The sequence below is a fragment of the Neospora caninum genome, chromosome Ib (genome assembly GCF_000208865.1).
Source record: "Neospora caninum Liverpool complete genome, chromosome Ib".
In the NCBI taxonomy this organism is placed as follows: domain Eukaryota; phylum Apicomplexa; class Conoidasida; order Eucoccidiorida; family Sarcocystidae; genus Neospora; species Neospora caninum.
Window position 1 is genome coordinate 679,119 of NC_018386.1, and position 14,753 is coordinate 693,871.

General features: G+C 56.0%; 2 protein-coding genes across 2 annotated transcripts; both read right to left on the minus strand.

Annotated features, from left to right (window-relative positions):
- Positions 1–594: 594 nt before the first annotated feature.
- On the minus strand, positions 595–5,847 carry NCLIV_003125 (GTP-binding protein, related; the record flags this gene model as incomplete). The annotated part of the gene is made up of 5 exons (XM_003879812.1): positions 595–672; positions 1,550–2,450; positions 2,712–2,787; positions 3,409–4,105; positions 4,423–5,847. The coding sequence occupies 5 exons, from the start codon at positions 5,845–5,847 to the stop codon at positions 595–597; spliced, it is 3,177 nt and encodes a 1,058-aa protein (XP_003879861.1).
- A 2,199-nt stretch (positions 5,848–8,046) lies between these two features.
- On the minus strand, positions 8,047–13,435 carry NCLIV_003130 (GTP-binding protein, related; the record flags this gene model as incomplete). Its single annotated transcript, XM_003879813.1, has 11 exons — positions 8,047–8,305; positions 8,646–8,683; positions 8,933–9,574; positions 10,010–10,099; positions 10,372–10,551; positions 10,811–10,895; positions 11,300–11,402; positions 11,754–12,000; positions 12,348–12,423; positions 12,644–12,777; positions 12,911–13,435. The coding sequence occupies 11 exons, from the start codon at positions 13,433–13,435 to the stop codon at positions 8,047–8,049; spliced, it is 2,379 nt and encodes a 792-aa protein (XP_003879862.1).
- Positions 13,436–14,753: the final 1,318 nt, after the last annotated feature.

A 14,753-nucleotide genomic window follows, 5' to 3' on the forward strand; every position in this document is an offset into this window, starting at 1 on the left:
TCTGGGTGTTTGTTGGTTTACGTGAGAAACACGGGACACAACGAGTCGCGACTGATCGGACGCCATGCAAATGCCGTTCAATGGAACATTGCAATAGCGCGATGGCCGAACTCGAGAGTATGGACCCCGTCCCATAGAGTGAAGCTACGTGCTTAATCGACGCGTTCAGTGAAAAAAGGAATCGTGTCCAAGCACTGTCTCCAGCCTTTCGCCGTAGGCACTTTCCTTCTGTTTTTCTGGTGGGGCTTTTGAAGACCTCGCCAGCGACGGTTACGGATGATGTCATCTACCTGACGCGGGCCGAGAAAACCGAGAATTCCTGGGCGGCTCTGCCATGTGACACAAGAGGCCTGCACACGAGCATAATTCCTCACTGCATTTCTCACATAACACGCTGTTTTCAGATCCGCTTTCTCCACAGACCAACACAGCGAGCTCGCCTGCTTTCTGTGCCTTCTCGCTTTGCAACAACAGCTGGGACACCTGTCTCTCATCCATCAGCTTCTTCGGCGAAGGCCGGGTATCGAAGATACGCGCGTCAGCCTTGAGACAGCGACTGACACATTCCGAAAATGCAGCACGCAGTATGGAGCGTCAAGACACTGGCGCTCGTCCCTTCAGCACCTGCTTCTGTAGGTGTCGCATCTTCCGCTTCGTCATGCCGTTTTTCCCCTGAACAGATACAGACACCAGGAGAACCAAATGTGCGGAGGACATGAAGCCATGTTTTTCGGAAGACGGTTCAACGTTCAACGGGCCCCCGCTCTCCCCTACGTCTCTACGGCTCCTGGGACAGGAACCTCAGCAACCCGGGGCCGAGGACACCCGGAAACGGTCGTGCGTGTGTGGACGATCTTTCAGTGTCTTGACGCAGTAACTGTAAATGACGACGGCTGCCTCATTGCAAGAAAACCGACTTCTGGACAACAAAAGACAAATCTCCAGACAGATTCCTCCGCTGCCCCTCCCAAGACTTCCCCTCCTCGTCTAGCGCCACCACACGTGCCGAGATGTCCCAAACGGACCGAAAACGTTGTTTCGGTACCACAAAAGCGAAAGCTCTTTTGATGTCATCGAATGGCGTAATCAGCGGACTCGGACCTCTTCTACAGGCTCCGAGGTGTTCCTCGAAAAACGTCAGAACATCTATCGGTCTTCCCTAACCTTGCAGAAAAACACCATCCAAGTGGAAAGCCACAAGCTTGCTTGAGGAAGCGCTCTCCGGCGGACTGCAACCGCGTTCCCATGTCTCGCGAGCTCCATGAGAATAGATCTCTAAAGCAGCCAACATGTGCCTAGGCTGCCCTCTCTTGCTCTCCTCCACCTTTCTCGTGAATCCCATTACGAACGATCTGACTCCAAACCAGACGTCCTCGCCGCCCGTACACATCGCTTCCAGGCCCCCACCACATGCAGGGAGGCGCCGCGATGGGACAGGTCTACCGGCGTTAAGGCCCTCCGCGAGCGGTGTGACGCACCTTGCGCATTCCTTTTGCCGCATGAAAACACACGCCTTCTGACCTCCCTCACAGCTTTTTCGGCGACTCACCTCGTTGCCGCGGTGTGGGTTTTCACCGAGGCTGAGCACACTCGTCTCTGTGCCGACAATCTGCGCAAAATCTTCGTCCGCCGTGACGTCCAGCAAATCCTGAAGCAGGCGAGGATCGAGGTCTTGGCCGACGCTCGCCCGTGCTTGCGTCAGAGCCGTTCCGCTCCAGAACGCCCGGTTCACCTTTCCGGTCTCCGCTCCCACAGATCTTTGTGTGGACGTTCTCTCTACGCAGTTACGGGCGTCGCGGTCCAGCGAGGTCCCCAGCGGGAGATCCTCTGCTTCACTCTCGCCCTCCATCTCTCTCTTTTCGTCTTCCTTCCCTCGCTCTGCACATGCAGCCAAAGAGCCGTCCGCCGGTCCCTCGCGCCCACCTCTTGGCTTCTGCCTTCCCTCCTCGATGACTCGGGTTCTTCCGTTTGCGCCTTTTTCTCCACCGTCGCCTTGTGCAGCTTCGCCGTCGCTCGGCCTTCCTTCTCCGACACAGACTGCCCTTTGCTCTTTTTCTCTCCTTTCTTCTTCTCCGTCGTAGTAGCACCCGTCTGGCCCGCGGCAGGCAGTGACGCGACCCGACGCGTAGTCTTTCAACACCATTTTCGCCACGCGATACAAATCCCATTGCCCGCCTTTGCCGCCCGCTGTGAACTTGCGCTTCTGTGCTAAACTCTCTAGGAAATTCGGCGCATGCAGCCGAGACGCCTCCGACACGCCGCTTCGATGCTCGGCGCGAGGCTCCTGTCCCCGAGACGCCCGGGGCCGGCGGTCGGTCTGAGCACTGCGGTTCTTTGGAGAACGCGAAGAGAGCGACGACGTCGCATCAGGAGCAGGAAGAGCATAGCGCCTGAGCAGCTGGTGCGGGATGCGGTCGCAGAGAAGCTGGATGGACGGCACGAACTCGCCTCTGCCAGGACCGCGAGAAAGAGCGGAACAGGAAACAAAAAGAATGCACATTATTCCTACGGCCGCCTTAGAATGCGAAAACACATACAGGTTCCTCCGCGGCTGTCTCTGTTGGTGCCCCGCGTCTGCGTCGTTTTTCCTTCTCCCGTTTCCATTTCACCTCAGAGCGCGGAAAGGGGAGACGCAGAGAGACACCGGCAGGTGAAGCAGAGAGGCACGCGCAAAAGGAGAAAAAACCTCAGTAGGGCACGAGCAAACCTACCGCATGTGGTCAAGGGGAAGGACGCCGTTCACAACCAGGTGGTGCTTAGTCGCAACACGTCGCGGGAACACAAGACCTGGGCAAAAAAGGAAATCCAGTAGGAAGAAGTGTCGGGCGGCACACTACCCGAAAGACCACGCCGAACAGAAGAGCGATCCGACAAAGTGCTTGCGTGGGGAAGTTCTCTTCCATTCGCCATGCTGATACAGCTCTAGGTTTCCGCTCTGGATCGCTCGCCAATCGACGCCCCGAAAGGCCACCTACAACGCGTTTTCCCTATGCCCCCTCTATACACATGCACGTCGTCCCGTTTTCGTCTCGGAAAAAACGGAAGTCACCTATGCTACTGAACAATATAGAAAACGGAAACGGAACACCCAAGGCCTCGTTCCGCGCGCTCGGACCTTCGCCGCATGCACCCTCGCGTCTCCACGGTCGTCTCGTGCTGGCGTCACCCCAGGGGAGAGTAGCAGCCACGTCGCTCTCACCGCGAACTTCCCTTTTTTTCCTCTTACTCTCTTTCTCTCTTACTCACTTTCTCTCTTACTCTCTTTCTCCTCCCTTTCTGTTCCTCTCTCCCCCTACTCGAGGACGTGCACAGAAGACGCCGTCTCTCCACCGGTGATCCCCCCCCCCTTGCCCCAGACTGCCCGAGCAGCTGCCTCTCCTCTGTCTCCTCTGTCTCTGCGCGACTCACCTGGACAGTCGCAGAGGGTCAGTCCCGTGTCGCCGACGAGCAGCGTCTGGAGGTGGCGGGTCTTTCCTGGCTGTCGCGAGACGGATACTTTCTTCGAGCCCAGAAGCGCGTTGATAACGGAGCTTTTACCCACGTTGGGAAAGCCGATGAGGCCGATGATGAACGGCGGCGGCGCGTGCGGGGCCTTCTCGTCCGTGGCGCCGTCTCTTTCCGCCTCAGCCCCAGGCCTCGCCTCTCCACCAGCGGCCGTCGCGTGCTGCGCTTTCTCCCGTTGCTTCTGAGCCTCGAAGGAAGCGAGAAAACGTTCCCGGCGCAGAGAGAGGAGGGAGAGAAGATCCTGCGTGTTCAGAACGGGCGGCGACAACGACGGCGAGGCGGCGAGGGAACTTGAGACGTCGTCGTCCAACCAGCAGCCGAGGAACGCACCAGTTCCAGCTGCTTCCTTGTTGCCCAGCTCTCCTTCTAATCCCATCGCCTCCTCGTCCTCCTTCTCTTCCTCTCCCTCTTCCTCGTCTCCCTCTTCTGGGTTTTCGTTCGTTTTCGCCCGCCGTTCTTCCTCTCGCTCCCGAGCCTGGTCTGTCAGCTCCTTCAGAGCCGAGAAGAAGACGTGCTCAACGTTTTCTTTTTTCAGCGCCTCCGCCCACTTTCGTCGCACACTCGGCGGAATCAGATCGGCCTTGTTAACGACGAGAACCACCTGAGGAGAACGGAACGGACAGACAAGCACGGGCTCTGATGTCCAGACGGGGCGTAAAAAAAGCCGCAGAAACCCACCTGCAGAGGAACAAAACACGTCTCTTGCACGGTGCCTCTCCCGAGCTCCGCTTCGCCTTCTGTGAATCCGCGAGTCTCCGTCGAAACCCGCATGCAGCCCCACGAGTGCGCTCGGCTGCGTCTGTCCTCTGGTGGAGACCCGCACATGCGTGCGACAAAAGCGTCAGCCCGTTCTGACCAGGCTTTGAAGGCGGGGCGCATGCACGCTTCGCTTTGCGTTCCGCGAGTCCGTTTCCTCACCTCTTTTCGTTGGTCGACTTCCTTGACGAATTTTTCGAGATCGCGACTGCGGAAGAAGCGGATGTCTCGGCCGTCGACGATTTGCAGGAGAAGGTGACTCTTTTCTACCACTCGCCACAGCTGCCGCCAAACGTCCAGATTCCGCTCAAAGGGACTCAAGGAAAAGCCGCGTTTCTCTTCGAGGAACGCGACTTCTCGCCGCCAGCGAAGAAAGGCGTCGCGCTCGAGGGCATCCAATTCCGCCGCCGTCCGAGGAAGAGCAGACACCGACGGGACAGAGTCCGTGACACCAGGCTCGCCCCATTTTTTGCGCGACGAACTCGAGGGTACAGACAAACGCGAACCTTCCTCTTCTTCCTCGACTTCTTCCTCTTCCTCATCATCTTCATCTTCTTCCTCTTCTTCTTCCTCCCCTCCATCCTCTTCTTCCTCTTCTTCTCCCTCCTCTCCGTCCTCTTCTTCCTGCTCTTCGTTCTCTTCTTCTTCCTCTCCCTCCTCGTCTTCCTCTTCTTCTTCGTCTCCCTCGCTGCTGTCTGCGAGAGGCCCTCTGGCGCCGGGTTTCGCTTGCCGCGACTTGTTTTTTCCTTTTCTTCTTTCCTCTTCCCTCTGTTTCTTCTTTGACCACTTGATTTGTTGTTCGCGCCGGTGTGCACTAACGAACTCGACGTTGTGAATCGTCGCCTCCTCCATCTTCCCCTTGAGGAGCACGGCAACCCGCTGTCTGTTCTTCCTCTTCATCTTGTCTCGCTTTCGCAGCTCCGACCGCCGCACTCGCCAGTCCTCGCCCCTCTCCCCATCCTCGCCTTCTTCGCGTCGCCTCCCGCCGGCGTCCTCGCTTTCGAACCAGACGACTGGAAAGCGAAAGGGCCTTCGTGGGATCGGCACTTCTTCCTCGTTCTCGGCGCCTGCTTCGCCCGTCCTCCCCGTCGCCTTATAGACGGGTTGCGCCGTGAAGCACGCACTCTCTTCTTCGTTCTTCAGCCAGACGCGCGCCTCGCCCTTGTTGATGAGGAACTGGTCCTGAGACGCGAGAACGGTTGAGAGGTAAAAGTCGAGTTCGGACTGTTGCGTGAGCGACTGGAGGTTGTGACTGCGTTTCTGCTTCTCCAGAAATGCAGCGTCCATGTTGCGCCCCGAAAGAAAGTCGAGGAGGTGGTGTCGAGTCGAACTGCCCGAGACAGCAATCCCTCTGCCTTCGTGCGAAGCGAAGGATGCCGACGGGGCCGAAGACGCGGACGGAGAGGAAGCGAACGAAGAGAGAGACGGCAGCAGGTGCGGATCTTCGCGATGCTCCGCTTTAACCGCCGCAAAGTACGACTCCTGTTGCAGCTGGTGAGCCATCAGACGCTGATGCAAGAGAGCCCGCCCAAAGGCGCTCGCCCCCGCCGCGCGCTGCCGGCGCGCCTGCGTCTTCTTTCGAGGCATCTGTAGGAGAGAAAGAACACAGAACGCAGCGAAGGGAGAGAAAAAAAGAGGAAAGGGCCGGGGGAAAAAGGCGAGGAGAAGAACAGAAGAGTGAACCTCGAAGACAGAGGAAGGCGAAAACGGAAGAAAGAAGGGGACCTAGAGGGAGACGGAAGGGAAGAGCGGCTGTTGGGAGAAGAGCGCGACGGGGTTGCGCGAGAACCGGAGGAAAAAGCGGTATAGGCGGAAAAGCGAGGCAAAAATTGACAAGACGAAGGCGTCGGTGGGCCCTCTAGCTTTTTGCTTTGCTCTCTTTTAGATAAAACTCCTCAGAATGAACTTTCCCTTTCTCTTCGCCCGCCCCACTGCTCTGCGGTTCGCCTTTCCCCGGAAAGGAAAGGCCGAGAGAGGGAGACACTTGGGGACGGGAAACCGTCGTTTTCTGGGCGAGAAAAGCATGGGCCGCAGAAGCGACTTGGGGACAACTGTAGGCCAGAAAGCGGCGACGGGGGCCAAGTCGAGATGAGGAAAAAGTTAGAAGCGAGAAAAACGCGATCGCGGCACATGCAGAGAAGTCCCGCAGACAAGAAAAGCCCGCATGCGCGCGAGCGCTCCCATATTTTTTTTGAGTGTTTATGAGCAGGGGCGGTTTCGTCTGTTTTTGCTTCCTCTACCCCCATCCTCTCTGTTTTTCGCCCCTCGGTTTCCTTTGCACGTTTGGCAGCGACAAGAGGGGAGACGACCGCCGCTTTTTTCTCTCGCTTCGCGACCGCGCAGAAACCAGCCTCGCGCGGTGAGTCACCACACCGCAGAGACACAGGCAGCGTCGCGAAGTTTTGTGTGGATCTCGACGCACTAAAAAGTTACCTCAGGGGTCGTTCGTGAGAAAGCCTTGCGTGGCTTGGCGACGAGGCTCTCGAAATATCGAAAAGGAAAACGCGGACTAATCTCGCGATTTGCCGCCGACAGGCGACCGGCACCACAACCGGTACAGTTAGTCGGCAAACGAATCGATGCACAGAGACGTTCGCCAAAACACGTGCCCATTTTTAGAGAGGCTGGGAGGCAAGATTCGCATTTGTTATACAGATTTGCATTGATTTCTACATGCGGGTCGAGGCACCTTTTTATCGATATATCCCTATATTTGCGTAAGGAACAAGGTAGAACCGAAGATCTTTCAGGACGAAGGCTGAACCGAGAGTGGCTGAAGCCATTGTCATTCGTGTTGACCATATCTCACCCGTGGTATCCAGCATGCAACTCCACTGAAGGTTTGCCTTGCACAACTGCGCTTCAGTTCTGAAATGACGCCTAGGCACCCCTGATAGGCTTTTCTCTGTTCCAGCACAGCCGTTCGTTCTTCTGACAAACAGCGCAACTCGGTAATTAGTTAATTCGTGTTTTAGGTTCGCTACCCCGTACCGACACCACACTCAGGTTTGCGCGTGACTTGGGAAAAAACGGTGCCTTTTGAGAGGAATTGTTCGAGGCGTTTTGCACGTCGACAGAGTCGAACGCGTCTTCTTCCCTGGTGTCGCGGCGCGATTAAGCAGCCTTTGGACTCCGAAAGGCCAAAGCAGCCTTTTTCACACTAACCTGCACTTCTTGCTCGCTCGAGCCTCAAACAAAACTGACGTTCGGTGCGCTCCCTTCTCTCCATTTTGCCGTAATCGCTTGTGTCTCTCTTTGTTTTGGGGCTGTGTCGCAGCCTACGGCGTCCTCGCTACGGGGCTGAGGCTTCCCTTGTTCCACTCGAGAGAAGAATCCGCGACAGAGAGAAAGAAAAGTGGCGACGGGGGACAGAGAAACAAGCGAACGCGAAGCGGGGTCGGGGGCGTAAGGGGGGAGGGAGAGGGCGACTCGGCGCAGGAAGACAGAGGAGAGAGGAAGAACGCGAACGCGAGGGAAGACCCGTCAGGAAAGCAAAACACGCTGGTCAGGAAAACGCAGAGGCGAACAAGATGGAGAAACAGAGAAAAGTGCGTAGGGAAGGAGACCACGAAAACGGAAACAGGGTGGAGAGAGGGGCGGAGGAAGAAAAGCAGAGAGCATCCCGGAAGCGTTTCCAGAGGCGCGTCGCGAAAGTCAGGAAACAGCGGCGATACCGCGGAACGCGGGACATCAGATCGGGAAGTTTCAAAAAAACAGATCCAAGGAAACGCGCAGGTTCAAACGCGTGGCCTTTCGTCTATCCAATTCGTTTCTTCTTCTCTTGTTCTACTCCCGTCGGCGTTCCCTCACGTCCACACCTTCTGTCCTCTGTGCGAGGCCTCTGCCTGTCTCCGCCGTCTCCTTTTTGCGCTTCCCCTTTCTCCCTTGTCTTTGCAGTTTGGTGTCACTCTCCTCGCCAACAGGTTGCCCGTTCTTGGCCAGTGCCGCCTGCTCTCTTCTCACTCCTCTCTTCTTTTTTCCCTTCTTCCCTTGCTCCTCGCTGCCGCTCCGTTCTTGTCTTCCCCTGCAGTGTAGCTGGAGCTCGCTGAGGAGAGGCCAGAGAAAGACGCGAAAGAAAGGCCCCGAGCGAAGGCGAGAAGGAAGCAGCTAAGACGAGGACGCGAGCGCAAAAACACTGGAGAGAAAGACGCAGGCTGCACGTCGAGGTAGGGCTCGAAAGCACCGCCGGAAAAACAAAGGCAGAGACGACAGCACGCAAGAGACGAAAACCAACCACCGCACAGACGGTGACTGCATGACGAGACCGCATCGGGAAAAAGAGAAACTCTCTACTTTCTCGAGCTCCTGAGCGGGGGGCGAACCACGGCCCTTTGCCTTCTGCCCGTCCCCCTCTTTGAGGCGGCCTTCGTCCCCACGTCGCTCACGCTGAAAAAATGTCGAGATCTTCCTCTTCCTCGGCGACCTGAGACGAAGCAAAAGCGGAGACACGCAAAAAGGAAACCAAAGGACCGATGGGTTTGGAGCGAAACTCCGAAACATACGACCTCAAAACAAGCGGCTCGAAGGCAGCCCCCCAAAACGCGGAGAGACAGGGACAGCCGAACCTACAAGCACCCGTCGTTTCCTCTTGGCGCTGTCCAGAGTCCCGGTTTCCTCTCTTGAATTTTCGTGTGGCCTGCTGTTCGCTCCTCAGAAAATAAGAGCAACTTACTTCTTCCTCCTTCTCCGCGCGCTCTTCTCTTTCCCTGCGGATCCTCTCGTACACATTGCTGCTTGAGAGGAGACCGATATCCTCCAACCCGCGACCGGCCTTGAAAGAGTCGCCCTCCGTCTCCGTTCGTCCTTCTCCGCGTGCCCGCCCTGGTGCTTCCTCTCCCTCTCCACTCTCTGCATGCGGCTCGCCCCCTCCAGACCGCGAGTCTCCTCGGCCTTCTCCCTCTCCGTTGTCTTCTCCCTCTCCTGTGTCGCTCTCTGGACCTTCGGGGCGAGAACTCGTGCCCGGCTGCGTTCGCAGTTTCCTTCTCTTCCTCTCGCTTGCTCCGCTCTGAGACGTGTCGGACGCCTCGTCTCCGCGTTGCCGCGCACGTCTCGAGCAGCCCTCGTTCTCTGCCGCAGTGTGCCTGTCTCCCTCGCTTCCTCCCTCGCTTTCTCCTTCGTTGGCTTCTTTGCGGGCGTCTCCCTCCAGGGTGTCTCCTGTCTCTCGTCTCGCGCCTTCGCAGGCTGCGCCTGGAGTCTGCGCCTCCGCGGCGGCGTCCTGAAAGCGATCTCGTCGCCACTTGAAGTAGACCACTGTGCACGTCTTGTCGTCTTCACTGCCGCGCTTCACAGCCTCGTCGATGACAACCCGCGCAGCCTGCAGCGAAAAAACAAACGCGCGAATCGAGTGCAAACGACTGAGGCCTCACGGCCGCCTCGACAAGCCGCCGCTCTGGCGCGTCGGAAGAACTGCATGCCCCGGGGGTGGCGAGTCGAGCGCTGACCCATCCTCCATCAGCGCGCGGGAGGAGGGAAGACCACGGGGAGAACAGAAAGGGAGAAAGGTGCGTCTCTCCTCTCCACTTGAGACAGCCTGAGCGGCCGTTCAGTCGTCTACGGCGGACCGAGAGGAAGGCACTTTGAGCAGTCTCGAGCTCCCAGCTACGTGTCGACGTGGATCGTTCTTTAAAAGCACGAGAGACTGGACTCGGGAGAGGCGCGAGGTTTGCTCGATGCACGCGCAGAGTCGGGGAACCGTGGGGAGACTCGGCAGTTGTTCAGCAGGCCGGCCTTTCGCCCAAACAGGACTCACTTCTTGCGGCGGTTTGTCCAGATGCTCCGACACAATCGCGACGACTTCTTCGTCAGAGAGAACGTCCCAAATACCATCCGACGCGAGGACCTAGAACGCATGCATCACAAACATGCGTAGGTTATGGGCGAGACACAAAAGAGGACTGTTCGCCGCTGCAAAATGTTCCCCCGCTGAGTCTGAGGTACGGAAAGAGACGTTCTTTCAGTTTGTGGTACAGCTCTACGGAGACATACTTGACTATTCTTGAATTCAAAACAAAGGTCATGACACACACATCTAGACACATAGGTAGATATATATGCATTTGGATGGGGTTGAGTGCATGCGTTTTCAGTGGAGTGTCTGCGTGGTGCGCTTACCATGAAGAGGTCCGTTTCGAAGTTGATTGCATAGACATGAAGACTCGGCTGACACGAGACAAGTTTCTTGGGGATTTTCATCCGTCGGTCGCCCAGAGCTCGCGACGTCGCCAGACCAAACAGCCGGTTCGTCTTGCGGTCAACGAAGACGACTCGCCAAATGCCTTCGATGTTCATCACCTGGAAACGCGACAAACGAAGCACCTTATCGTTATGTACACCGCGCCGAGCCAGATAGCTTTGTCTCCATACACATTGCTATGTACATACCAACCCAAGAATGAATTTTGCGTTTGAGACTCCTAGCTCCTCTGTTTCTCCAGTCCTCACATGTATCTAAACACATATATATGTAATATACATGTATTTAAGGCTCTATGTATGCAGGTTGTATACATTCGTGTGTGGCAGATGTGGATCGCCTTTGTTTGTTTCTGACCTCGCCTCCATTTTGTTGAATCCTTCGCTTCTCGAATTTATCATTGGGGCGGTGGTCCTCGGTGAGACGGAGAGCTCGGTCGTCCCTGGAAACGCGCGAGAAACAGTCTCGACAGAGAGTGAAAAACAGAACTGGAGAGACAGGGAGAGAACGCCATCAGCAGGCAAGCCTCTCCAGAGACCCCGCGCGAAAGAGCGACAGACGCGCGAGAAACAAAAAATCGCATCCCGCAGAGATAGAGAAGTACAAATCTTGAGAGAGATAGAGTGCCCATGAGAAAGAGAACGGAAATCAAAAGAGCACACATACGAGAAAGGATGCTGATCTTGGAGTCAACGGCATCGAAAGAAAAGCGAGAAAGGCACGAAGGCGGCCTCGCTGCGCAGAAAATCGGTCAAGCTAGCGACACAGGGGGAAGAAAAGGAGAAGCCTTCCTCACCACGAAACTTTCATAACAAAAAACGTTTCGTTTCCTCCAAAGAAACCTACCGACAAAGAACCGCCCGCGTGTCGCCTGCATGCGCAGTGAGGAGCTTCAACTGGCCGTCGTCATCGGGCCCAAAGAGCAGCACGACGCACGCAGTGCTGCCGGCTGAGAACCAACCAATCCACAACGGAAGGTGCGGCATTAAACACGACCACATGCATCTGCATCTATTCACACATCAGGCACAGCTCTCTCTCTCCATATATATATATATATATATACCTATATATATACATTTATATGTATATATATATATATTGCAGAAATGAGCAGATGCTTGGACACAGACATGTATGTATGGGACTGGCAGAGAGGAAGAGAGGCAACGAATAAAGAAACACACGTGTGCCTGCATGCGCGTTTTGAGGTGTAGAGCTCTGTGCATGTGTCCCCCGCCAGGCGAGTCACGCGCTCTGAGGTTGAGGGAGATAAAAGCGCACAGCGTTGTTTCCGCACCGTCTTGTTCGACGCCAGCTTTTTGTGCATGGTCTAGGAAGTTGTGATCAGTCATGAAGAAACTCTTTGCCGTCGCTTTCACAAGAGCCTCCAGTCCAACAGACAAGAACTTTTCTTCTCGACGAGTGCACGGCAGTCCGTCGTTCAGTTGCTGGAGCAGCAGCGAGAAGTTGCTCGGTCGCTTCTGTCTCTTCTTCGCTCCACGCTCGCGTGCCTCCTCGCGCGCCTCGAGCTCTTGACGTCGTCTCTGATGGAAACGCAAACAGAGCCTCGAAGTTACGAGAGAACAACGTCCACCAAAAGCATAAAGATGCGAGGGAACTCAACCGGCGAACGATACACTTCTGTAGCCTCTTTCCCCTGCTCAATCTTCCCGTCCGACCAGAGGGTCGAAGACGCGTAGGAGGACGCGTGGGAAGAGATCTATGTTTTTTATGTGTCTCTCTCGTGAAGAGCGGCGCATGCGTATCCGTCTCTATATGATGCCTCGTCGGCCCGGCCTCTGCGAAATGCAAGTGGAGACGGAGGTCGACCTTTTGAACAGACAGAACGCTCACGCACATGCGAGAGACGCTTGCGCATCTGATGGCTTACTTGCACGGTACTGTAAATCTGCCTGTACAGGCTGATGAGGTTTTTGTGGAGGTGAACCGTCGCGTACTGAGCACAGCTGCCGCGCGGAACGCAGATACACAATCCAGACCGCGCAGGATACGAATATATTGCAGGTACATAAAGAACGATGTGCCTAAATAAACATAAGATGCATGTAAATATACATGAACGGCTGAGGAGCACGCGTGAAGGAGACGGAGAACGAGTCGCGAAGACCAGCTGAAGGGTCGACATGAAAAAGAACAGAATGCAGGGAGTGGAGAGACGAAGCCTACCTAGATCCATCATGCCCGTCAAATATCGCTGTGTAGTAGCAGAGGGCGTTCGCGTCTCCGGTGACCACCTGGACGGGCAGGGGAACTTTGGTGACGTGCCGGTCTTCAATCTCCACTTTCCCCTCTGCGCTTCCCTGAAAGAACGACAGAGATAAACGCCAACACCGGAAAATGCAAAACCACGCTGTCTCTCCCTTGTCTCAACATCTTCTTTTTTCCTCTCGCCCTGTTCTCCTCTCTTCCTCTTCTCTTTGTTGTCTCTGTTACCTTCCGTTCTGCTGTCCCCGCAACCACGTCCGTTTCGAGGTCTAGATCAATGTCTTCATCTTCCTCTTCTTCTTCGTCTCCCCCTTCTTCTTCTTCTCTTCCTTCTTCTTCTTCTCCTTCTCTTCCTTCTTCTTCTTCTCCTTCTCTTCCTTCTTCTTCTTCTCCTTCTTCTTCTTCCTCTCCTCCTTCTCCGCCCGGATGTGTTTCGCCGACGCCTCCAGCAAGCGCAGCTTCGCCTTCTCCCCCTGCGGCGGGCACGAGCTCGCCGGTCGTTCGATTGAAGTAGACGCCCTCTCGCGGGTTGACGAGCCAGTGCGTGAGGTCGCGGTGCATGAACCAGACGTCCTCGGACGAGTCTCCCGTTCCTCCCCTTTCCTTCCCTTCACCTTCTTCCTCCCCCGCCTGTTCGTTTCTTTTCCGCTTTCCGTGTTCTTCTTCCTCCGCAGTCTCCGTCGCCTCGGGGTCTGCAGCCACCCAGCTGGGGTCTCCAGGCGCCCACAGAGGCGGGCGGTCCTCGGTCGTCATCGATGCTACGAGAAGAGCGCCGCAAGGAGACAGATCGAAACGGAGACAAATCCGAGGAAAGGAAGGGCACGAGAGCGACGGGGAGGACGACGCACAGGTCGAACTGCGCGGAGACGAAACAGAGCTCGAGCTGCAGGGACAGAGCGGAAGAAAAGGAGCAGTGAGAAACCGAGGATAACGGAAAGAGAAATGGCGCCAAAGAGAAGAGAGAAAGAGGACCGCGACAAAAAACCGATAGAAGCCACAAGCTCTTTTCCTCGCGGGGGGGTTTCTCGCTGCCGTGTTTTCCCTTCGCGCATGCGCAAGTTCAACGCCTTCCTTCTTCCCTCAGCCTTATGCCCCTGTCTCGGTTTTCCCTCTCTTTCTCTCTTTTTCTCGTGCTCCTCGTCTCTTCGTGCTGTGCCAGCCTCGTCCTCTGTGTCTGCGCCGCGACGCTTCCAGACGGGAGTCGTCGGCGGTTCTTTGAGAGTTCTTTCGGAATGAGAAAGGCGACGCAGTTCTCCTCTCTCTCTGCGAACGGACCTTTTCCTTCCCAGTCTGAAAGTGCACTCTCAGAGCCACCGAGACTCGACAGGGTTCCTGGCTTCGACTTCCGACGAGCGCGAGGCCAACCCCCTTAAACGTTTCCCGAGAAATGGAGAGAGAAGGCGACAAGCAGAAGCGAGGGGACGGCAACTGAAGAGACAGGACCGAGAAAGAAGAGGAGAGAGATGGAAGAGACAAGAAACGAGAAGAAAGGGACAAGGAGAGAGAAGAAAGGGACAAGGACAGAGAATGAAAAAGAAAAGAAGAAGGACCAGACAAGCGGAAACGGGAGATATGGAGACGCGGAGACAGGCTCTCTCGCGAAGAAGTGAGCAGAAACGAGAGATGTCCAGGAACCTTCTAGGCGACCTCGCGTGTTTCTTTTAGATCGCCTACAGAAAAAGAAATAAAAAAAGACCGCGAGAACTTCTGCACTGCATTCGTCTTCTTCCCGGTTTTGCTCTTTCTCGCGCGTCGGTGCATGCGCAGCGACACACATCGTTGGAAAACGGGTACATCTACTCGCATGCGATGCCTTGCATCTCTTTTTTCCCCCTCAGCGTGGCTACTCGACTTCTTCCTTTCTTCATTGGAGGCAGGTGTGCTGCATTGGTTGTAGGCGAGAAGGTTTTTTCCGAAAACGCACGGCAGGGGAAACGAACTGCGTCTCTCGCTACGCCCGCGATAGTTAGGCCTTCTTGCTTCTTCTCCTTTTCTTCTCTCAGTCTTGTTCTGTCTTCTCCGCGATCGAACGGCGAGGCCCGCAGAGGCAGCGCTGCCGTCTTTTCTCTCG